This window comes from Coturnix japonica, chromosome 1 (genome assembly GCF_001577835.2).
Source record: "Coturnix japonica isolate 7356 chromosome 1, Coturnix japonica 2.1, whole genome shotgun sequence".
Taxonomy (NCBI): Eukaryota; Metazoa; Chordata; class Aves; order Galliformes; family Phasianidae; genus Coturnix; species Coturnix japonica.
Genome location: NC_029516.1, coordinates 43,325,610 through 43,336,173, shown reverse-complemented (window position 1 = coordinate 43,336,173; position 10,564 = coordinate 43,325,610). Strand labels below are relative to the sequence as shown.

General features: G+C 38.4%; 1 protein-coding gene across 6 annotated transcripts in view; it reads right to left on the bottom strand.

Annotated features, from left to right (window-relative positions):
* Nucleotides 1–141: 141 nt before the first annotated feature.
* ANO4 (anoctamin 4) overlaps nt 142–10,564 on the bottom strand; it is a 162,167-nt gene continuing 151,744 nt past the window's right edge. For 5 of the 6 annotated variants that reach the window (XM_015859160.2, XM_015859172.2, XM_015859194.2 and 2 more), the window contains 3 exons: nt 8,616–8,735; nt 6,672–6,777; nt 142–4,032 (listed from right to left, as the gene is read on the bottom strand). In XM_015859160.2, coding sequence (XP_015714646.1) covers nt 3,841–4,032; nt 6,672–6,777; nt 8,616–8,735 — 418 coding nt within the window. In that variant the 3' untranslated portion in view covers nt 142–3,840. The remainder of the gene's footprint in view (nt 4,033–6,671; nt 6,778–8,615; nt 8,736–10,564) is intronic. The other variant, XM_015859164.2, reaches the window with a different exon arrangement.

Here is a 10,564-nt window from a genome sequence, read left to right as displayed (position 1 = left end):
ACGTAGATTCACAGACAGAAGGTGGTAGTGGATCCTGGCCCCTTTTGGTCTGTGTTTACACTTGTTTCCACTCACCTGGTCTGTTTGCTTTCTGAACAAATAAGGTAAATAGAAAATAACGCATAGATATGAAACAGCAAATATTTCATATGCGTCATTTATTTTCAAGTTTATTGTGTCACATTATACAAGCATTAAACATGGCTTTATGTTGATGATTTTTTTTACGTAAGTGTGAAAACTTGACATTCTTCTCCTTAAGATTTTTTTTCTATTTACAAATAAACAATCTCTATGTATACTTTATATATATATTATATATATGGTAAATAACATAACTCCCCTCAAAAAAATTTAATAAATAAAGAACAGATTTGTAAACAGGGTTTCAGTTGTAGTATTTGGTGGCTTGAACACGGTGCTCTATACCTAGGCTTTTTCTTTTGTCAAAGTATCCAGGGTGTTCATTTACATTTATTATTCTAAGGTTTGTAAAACCAATGTGGGACAGAATGCAAAAATCGTAGCAAATAGGCTGAAAAACAGTCCCAATATACATTTTTTTTCCCTTGGTTTTAAAAACTGGTGGGTAACTGCTCACGAAGTACATGCTTGCTGTCAAGAGTGGTCTATAGAGATCAATCCTATGCTGATTGCAAGATGATTTCACTGTAAATCCTTTGATGTGTGTTGTCCTGCTTGCTATGGCAAATGTCTGTGGCATGCATTGAGGTTGCATTTTATCTCGTTCCTTTGAAGGTAGTGCTCTTGTGGAGCTGGAATAAGTAAACAACATACAGGGCTGTCACCCGGAGTTTTAAACAAAACCCATCCATCATCAGATCAGAAAGAACAGAATGGCATAAATTTTCTATCTACAGATGGTTTTAAATTCTGTGTATTATTGTTAGCCTATTGTATGTGTTATATTTTCCTAAATAATTGAGTAAATAAAAAGGGGGTTGTCTTTCCTGTGTGTTCTGCCATGGAGCTTTAAAGGACTAAAGGGAAATCTATTCTTCAGAACAGCAGGACTGAAATGTCAGTGTGTTGACTGGTCAACGTTAAGTGACAGAAATGTACTCAGGATCTGCCAGGAAGGTCAGAGTCCCTTTTGGCATCACACTCAGCACAAGTCTGGTAAACAGCAGCTCATGTGCTCAGTTCGGACAGAACAGGACATAACTTCTGGCTATGAAGTGTCATGAAAATTCATTGCAGTGTACCTATGTTGAAAACTTGTACCAAACACAATTATTTTGTATTGTCTTTTTGTTTCACTTTATTAGTTTCGACACACTATATTGTTGCGATTCCTCCAGGGTAGAAGTCAGCTTAAATTCTACTCAATTTCAATTCATTTCTGGGAACTGCAGGATTTTGGAAAGATTCACAACTCATAAAGATGAAGCTGATATTATGTATGACTCACAACTCGTTTTACTACCTAGCAAACAATTTCTAAACTAGTCATGTGTGGGTTTTTGTTACAGATATAAAACAGAGGGTATAATCCAGTTGTTCCTAATCCAGTTGTTCATGTGACTTGGTTCTGAATGTGATTTTTCACAGTGATCCTGCCAGATTGCAAGTGTAATATACATTCATAAGGGGTGAATGGTAAATACTAACTGATTTGGTATGTTTGTATCAAAGAATGAATGACATTGCCTATCTCCCCCTACTTACTGAGACAGAACACAGAACATTCCCATTTCTTCACTGCCCATACAGGCTTTGCCCACAGCAGCTGTAGGATGAAGCCAAGACGAACAAACAAGTTCACTTGCTTATTAGGCAGGAATACATCCCAGAACCATTAGTTGAGTTCCTCATTCCTTTTGGCACCAAGTCAATAGAGAACAGATCCATCCTGAAACACCTTCAGTGGCTATACTGCCTCATGGGAACTCCAGGCCCGAGTCAGGAGCAATTGATAGTGGAAGCCATTTATCCTCTTCATGCAGGATGATTGATTACTACTGGAGGAGGTTTGTTATTAAAAGGAAGCAAAATGTAGGCTGGCAGTGGCTACAGAGATCAGGATGCAAACATTTTCTTTCACCAAACCATACTGCTTTTTATCAAAGCTTTCCTTCTCATAGAAATAGCACAGTTCTACCTTGCAGTAGAACAAAGTTAACAAAGATCTAATTTGGCAATATGTTGTCTTGGTAAAAGAGGTGCCGATGTCTAGTGGAGTTTGAGGCATCCATACAAAGGATCTTGCACTGCATGATTCGTCCAATACTGCTTCTAGAATGGTTTCTAGAAGCACTTGTAGAAACAATGTGCTGAATTTTCCTCCCTATCAAATGCCTTTGAACTAACAAGGTCATTATTCATTAATAGCTCTGAGAAAAGCATGCTGTTTTTGAAGCTCCCGTTGTAAAAGTGCTAAAAGTGAATCAATGAGCTTCATTATTTTGCATGTGGCTGTATCCTCACCAAGACATGTGGTTCATTGCAGTCTACTTACAGTCTTGGCTTTTGAACTTCCTTCTTCATGTTGTGGCTGAATATGCTACTGCACATTCTGCAAGAATTGCAGTATTATCGCTTTGAGGCAAGAGGCAGTGGAGCTTTCACAGCTCAGCATTTTGATTCATGTTGCTCCGTCCAGCACTTCTGCCGTCATCAGAGTTACAACTATGATATTTTGGAGTAATGACTTGCAAACTTTTTAATTTCTTAATGCTAAACAATTTGCAAAAGCGTATAGTCAGTGGCACATTTTGGCCAAATCTAATACTACAGCCTATGTGGAACTGCTGTGCATGAAGGATTTCAAGCTATTTCATACTACAGCCTAGTTGTTTTCTCCCATTGCGGACAACAGAAGAAGGAATAAAGGAGAAGTTACAAGAGCAGAGATCGTAGATTATCATGTTCTCTTGCTCTGTTGGCTTTGTACATCCATTTTTTTTCTTTCTTTTTATCTATTGTTGATTTACTTCAGACACAGACAGCCTCCTGTTATGTGTATCATATATTCTTGTTCTTTATGAGTCCTTGATGTGGGCTTGCAATACAAGTATACAAGCAATTTTTGATGAGGTGTCCAAGCTTGATTTGTTTCCTTCAGAGACCAGACAGACCCATAGCTGAAAAGGCACTGTTCAGATCTTTAAAACCTTACCAACCTTTCACATTAACATGTCCAAATTAATGATACTACAGTTAAGACACCTCTGGGCACATTTAGGTGCTTGACTACCTGCCAATACTTCTGCACGTGTAATTTTTTCATCATTGTTAAAGCATTTGATTGGACTCACGATCTAAGATCTCCTCACGGATACTAAGGTATTGTTCAAGTTACAGAAGCAATCCCCATATGTTAACTTAACTCATGGTACCTGCTAGCTTCTTCCACTTATTCCACCATGGGAGAAGGCATCGTTGCCATGCATGTTCAGCATGTGGTGACTACACGTGGACATGTACTGTCATGTTGTTAATGAGCAGTCACTGATTATGAAGTAGCTGCTCAGCCATGATGAGGAGCCATGAGATAACTAGGTAAAGCACTCTAAGATATATTGCTGCTTTGAAGTTCAGGGCCTTGAATTTAAGCCATGCCTGGAAATAGTGTGGAGACTTAACACATTGGTCTGTTTTGCTCATGCCAATATTAGCTCTGGAGAAGACTAAGCCTTGTAAGACCCCTAACTTGAAAAGGCTTAGCACAGTATGCACCATTTTAAATGAGGGTGCACATGTGCTGAGTGCACACAACACTGACCGTTCCTCTTTCATTGTGCTCTCTACCACAGAAAACCAGGAATTTTTTTTAAACAGAATTCCTATCTTCTTTTAAGCAGTTTCTTCCTCACCCCATCATGGCCACTCATTGTGATAAGACTTTCCATTCTTCTTTCTTTCCTTCCTTTCTTTCTGCAGACGTTCTAATTCCGCTTCATACATCATTTCCTGAATCAGGTATTTTTCTCTCCTCATTCGATCTCTCAGATCTTTTGGGAGATCTGGGATTAAGTAGGAAATCAGGTGCTTTATGCAAAAGACAAGGTGCTGCAAAAAGAAGAAAAAGTTGAAGAATAAAAACCATTAGAAGAAAATAAGTCATTTCCATACCTCCTGAAATCCCTTTCCTTCTAACGATGCTGCATTAGGATTGAATGTATTACTAAATCTGAAGAAATCAAATCGTGAAGATTTTCCCAACAAAAAACTAAATAGGAATGGACTATGGATTTCAGCAAAGGTCCAGAGTATCTGAGTCCAAACAAAGCCTCAAGGCTGTTGCATGACCTGTGTGTTCAAACCCGTGAGATCATGCTCTGCAGTGGAGTTGTCTGGGCAGGGACCGTTAATAGTGGATTGCTCTGCAGGAGGAAGATCAAGTAGAAAAATATTTTCCTGTTGCTGGAAATTTCTTGCATCATTACTGGAAACTAACTCACCTATGCAAAACTAAACATTATTTTTCTTCTAATCTGCATATCTAATCCAAAGCTGTCTTGTCACTTAGTAAGCATTCCAATTAAAAGAGGCGCTCCTTTGTCCCTCATGTCTTAGGCAAGCCCCAGCTGTGATGGGGGAGGATTGCTCAATTGTCTTCCTTCATTTGATCGAAGATAGTGCATGGAGATTTGTACACTACACTTGAGAGGAGGTCCTCAGAAATAAAAATCCTCCATCTCAGCAAAAGTACAGATTTTAGACTGGAGAAGTAAAGATACTTCCTCTCCAATCAGAACCCTTCCTTTTAAATTCACTGAAAAAATATATAACATTTTCCCATGTATTCTTCCCTTACAAGAAAATAGAAAAACAACCTGCAATAACCGTAATTACTGTCTGTCTGCCTAATATAAAAACAAAAAAAAGAAACAACAACAACATACTGAAAAGCTTCTTTAGTCACAGCACTGTCACTGAACTCTGTTTAGTCTAGGCAAATACTGATAGGAAGTACTTTTTGTTTCATTTGTTTGGCCACCATCACCAAACATCACTGACTGCATCCACTTCCTCATTGCCAAAAGGGTGTCAGAGCTGAGGTGGAAGGTTACTTAATTTGTGAAAAAACTGCCTTGAATCTCCTGGAGAGAATTTCTACTGTAACTGCTGTGGCAGCCAGAATACATCTAGTAGTACTGTCCTTAGTGAAAAACAGGTACACATAGCTGAGGTGGGAACAGACTTCTGGGTCTGTTTGGTCTCACCCTTTGCTCATGCAGAAACAACCAGAGTAGGGTGCCCAGCACAGAGTCCATGTGGCTTTTTGAAGATCTCCAAAGACATATATACTAAGTGTCCAGTGTCTGAAAGCCAGGCTCTCTTTGGTTTTAAAACTCCTTAGGCTGACCTACCAGTGTTGTTCTTGTAGTTCTTGTTTGGAGAAGGATTCCCTGGCTCTCAGTGTTGACAGCTCAGGAAGCAAAGACAAGATGAAGCCCACCATGCTGCTATCAGGTCTTTCTTTCCTCTGATGTTTCCCTGAACATGGCAGGGATCACAGGGAAGCCAGACTGAACTTCCATTACTTAGAGCAGTATGAGGCAAAAAGAGATGTCAGAGTGTGATGCCATGTTCCTCTTCATCTGGGAAGGGCTGAAAACTTGTAACTGGGGAGCTCTCTATAGACCTCGGACTTCTGCTGACAAGACAACCCTAGGCAAGAAATAATCTAGAAAATGTTTCCCCTTCCCTTTTTTCTAACTCAAAAGCTCAAATGTTCAGTGATCTAAAGAGGTGCTTTGAGAGCTCAGTACAGAATGAATTTACAGAGCAGTATGAGTCAGAAACGTAGTATATGCTCCTGAACAGTATGCCAATAATTTGTGGTGATGATAGCTTCCGTATCTGTGTTGGAGGTCCTGTTGCTATGATTTCAGAGAAGTGGACTGAGGAAAGAGTGGTCACTTTTATTGTTTATTCCCTGTTTAGCTTCTTCTCAGTGTAAGAGGCATAGGAACTACTCATGCTGGAGGGATGCTGAGCACCTGGTTTCTGGCTTAATGAAATTTAGGCCTTATGAGCTGCATCACAGCTTATTTGTCTACTCTCTTTTCTCTGTTTTTCAAAATCAGCATAAGAATAGCAGTCATACGAAGCTGGGTTTTCTCTGGGTTTGTTTTAAAGATTTCTGAGATACTGACACTAAGTACTAATATGAACTAATATTAATTTAATATTAATTAATATTAATAAGATATTGAGTCTCTTCCAGCATCACCAGCTTTGTGATGCTAATGGAGATGAATGTTATTTAAAATAGAGAAAAAAAGCTAAATGTGTAAGTACTGCAACTTAGGCTATCTTCATCTTCCAGTTGTTCAGATTTCATTCTTTCTAATCATGTTCCTTCCCTCCTTACTCACTAACTAGTTTGCATACGGCTTTCAGCCTAAACAGAGTGCTAATACCAAAACTTAGAAAGTAAGTAAAAACATCAGTTCTTTGCCCTCTTTTCCTGTCACTGTTACAGCTTTCAAATTGCAGTATTCCCTTGTTTGTTAAAATCAAAATACCTGTGACTGTTCAGGAAATGGGAGAATATAAAGCACAATACAAATAGCAGAAACTAACACGAGAAACTTGACATCTGGTATCACGGAACAGGTCAATGAATAAGCTTCAAGAGGAAATTGGTTTTGTTTTGTTGTTTTCGTTATACAGATTTCTTCACTGGAATGGTCACTGACCTCAAATACAATAATGAAAGCCAGCCGTGCTGCTAGGACATGCCAGAACTGCAGCGTGTAGCCATAGGGCACTGGGGAGTGAGGAGGGTCTCGGTAGTCCCTGTACCTGAAAGACAAGTGAAGTACTGCAGTTAGTAAGCTCCTACCCTTCTGCCCACAAAGAAGACAAAATCAAAACGCATCTGCTCTTGATCAATGCATTTGCTGCTAATACAGAGCATGTTAGGCGCTCAGCACCAGCAGCTGTAGCTTCCTTAGTGCAATATGGGCCTTGTAGGCACCTTCTCAGAATGCAGAGTGGAGTAGGATGCCTTTGGAGGAGTGTTTTCTTCCCTACCACAGACTGTTTTAAAACCATAAATATATCCAGTTTTGTCAGCCTGACAACCCTCACCTAGATTCTAGATAAGCAGAAGTTAATGGAGAGTATGGCCACTGGTTTTTGTTCAGACAGACTGCCTTTCTGGAAAAGTGCCTACACTACAGCAGGATGCAATATTTCCTTACCTCACTATCAATAGGTGGTTTATGCTGCAATTAAAGTGACTGATGTTTTAGCAGAATACTTATGGGTTATGTAGCTGATAAACTCAGCTGAAGAAAGTAAGGCACTCACTTTCTTTCAAGGGTAAATATACCTAATAGTTCAGTGTACCTCCAAGAACAGATTTATCTTCTAGAGATTTATGGCACCAATTTAATAGAACGGAATGGAATATTGAGGGGACAACTTATGCATTGTTTCTACAATCAGCTTTGATAGCAGCAACATTATGCATGACGCTGGGGAAGAAAGGAATTAAAGGGGGGGAAGAAACTGATCAGAATTTATAAACATCATTAAAATGTACTGTAGCAAACTACATGGAATGAAGTATTATGAAAGCAGCTCTGCTCCCCAGAAAACCTTATCTATGGAGTCAACATTGGGATGCTCTTTCTGTAAAATAAGTTTCAACAGAGAACAATGTCTTAAATATCAGTTATGTAAAAAAAAAGCAGTAACGTCCCCCATCAACTGACAATGCTAAACCACAATTGCTAAGAAAAATGCCACTATATCACAATATATTGGTGACTTTTGCTATATCCCAGAATATCTTTTTTTCTTGAGATACTCATAAAATAATATCACATTTTTCTACAGTGAAAAATACTGGAGTACCTGTATCTATAGCCACCAGGACTCATCCTGACAAACTAGTACTGCCATAGAAAAATGGCAACAGTATCTGTCACTTGACCCCTGGCATACCATTTAAGACTTTGATTCTCTGGACCATTACAATTAATCACTTGCAAGTCTGTCATCACAGCCTAATCTCAGACTGCTATTCCCCAGTCTGCTGGCTAATGACAAAGACACAAAGATGATTAACTGCTCATTTTATTCTGATTCAAAGCAGAAGCATATGATTATTACTAACAATTACACCTACAAGCAATGACATAAACATGTTAACCATTCAGCTGTTAGGAAATACTAGATCTGACGTTTCATAAAGGTAGCATTGGACAGACTCTGTTTATGTCAGGCAGACTTGTGAAATAACTGTATGCGGACACTTCTATGCAAACCCAAGCTGACTTCCTTGTGTACAGGTTATGAGAAAATCTGATTAAGGTTTCATTTCAATGAAATTATCAGTCAGTCATTATTGACCCTTTGATACCATATTCCTCCACGATGACTGCATGTGATTCAAGCCATAACACCACACAGATTCTATAGTTGAATCACCTTCCAGCTTCTCCTGCATCTAAGGAAGCAATCATGCAGATAACAACCAAGAAGTACCATAAGTATGTCCTCAAGTAGGACATTTGGGTTTTTTTCCATTAATATTATTCAAGTTTTGAAAATTAGTTCTAACCCGAAATTTATCAGGATGTCCCTCCCTTGTAGCGTTTTAAAGCAGAAAAGTGTTTTGATCAGATACTTACCTGCAATATTTTAATGGTGAACCAGAGAACTCACTTCCATTTGATGTAGGCTCTGAACGGTTTTCAAAGTCCGACACCAGAAATACTGATAAACTGGCATTAACATAGCCAACCATACACCTAGAGGGGAAAAAATCCTTTAGTCAGGACACAGCAACAGTCTTCTATGAACTGTTCTAACCAGGAGGAAGTTCTCTAAGTTTCTTGAATTTTGCAGTTTAACTGCGATGTTTAGTCATGTTTTGAAGGGATACTGAGCCACTATAGAAGAAATGCTCATGTACATCAGTGAATAATGATAGATTTTTATGGGAGAAGAAACGGTAAAGAATGGGACTGGTTACCTCTGAAAAGTAGACAGGTAGGGAAAATAGCAAGTGGCACCAGGGAGATGATTAGAATTCTCCCACTGTCACTCTCATGTTACATACACAAAGGAATATTAAATTCAAATGGAAAGGCAATACACCCAAAACAGCAAAGGGAAATAAGACTTTGTTTATTTATTTATTTATTTATTTATTTATTTTCAAAATGTCCAGTTAATCAGATAAATCTGGTATTAAAAAATCACAGATTGGTTGAATGCTGGGAGGGCTTGGCAGAGTTAGAACACTGAGTAACAGAATGTACATTGCACGATAAAGGGCTGTAGGAGTCACAAGAAGGCTCAAACTTGGCATTAATCATGTTGAGGACAGGGAACATGCATTGTGCTTTTCACTCAAAGATGGGTGAGTACTGGTGCACCAAGAAATCCTTCGTTCTCCAACTGAGAAGAAAAGACCTCAGCTAGCAAAACCTGCAGTAACCAACCACATCACCATCAGGGCCATCTGTTTTCAGTATTTCAAAGCTAAAACTTAGAGACCATTGACAGAATTATATGAGGCTGCCAGATTTTGAGTCAGGAAGAAGGAAGGACTGAACCAACCTATCTTCATTTTCCTAACATACATGCTGAACTGAGCTAAAGAGAAAGATATTTAAACATATTTTACAGCGCATCAAGAGGTCAAGTACAAATTTAGCCATCCACCAAACTGTTCTGCATGGTTTACCATGTGCTGTCTTTATGAATAAGAACCCAAAAGATGAGTATAATTTCTGCACAAAAAACAGTTAATTCTTTCAAAAAGCTGTAATCAATGAATAAATTTAGCTACCATAAGGATAGCTGCTAAATGCTCTGGTTGGTACGGTTTTGCGAGGCAGTTCTGACCCACAGGGATGCCTCCATTGAACCCAACTCTCACCTCCATTGAACTAAATCTGTTATAATACTGCTCTGATTTCAAGAACAATTCTACTGTTGTTTAGACAAGAATCTGAAATGCGGAACTTGAGGTCAGACAACTAAGGTGTGAAAATTGCTTTTAAGAGAATATTTGAAAATCAATTTAGTTCTGCCAAGAACTGCTGCAGGAAGCCAACAGTCTTTGGTGATATACTTCCTTCCTTAAAAACCCACTTTGGCTTCATCTATTGGACTATTATAATTAAATTTCAGCATTACCAAACCAGAAAGCTTAAATCTGTAATTATTTCAAGTTGTTTTGCCAGAGGTTCAAACAGCATTATATGGTTTTCTGCACAGTAAGATATGATTATTTTTTAACTAGAGATTTTAAAATATTTGAGAAATTACATTTAAGAACTGCCTAGTTTTGACTTAAGATCTCCACATTAATTAGGCTCGGATCTTAACATAATCTCAATATTTTTCTAGTATTGCTGGTGTGTTATATGGATTTAATACCTACAGATGTTTTGGGAAAGAAAAAGAGAACCTCCCTCATATAAGTCTGTCAATAGCAGGTACTCTTCACACGTTAATTTAACTTGAGAAAATTCATTATTCCTGTGGATATTTAATAGCTTCTGACTCTTCTAACAGCAGTTACAAATAGCAGCATCCATAATGACTGCATATATAGTTTTTATCCAAT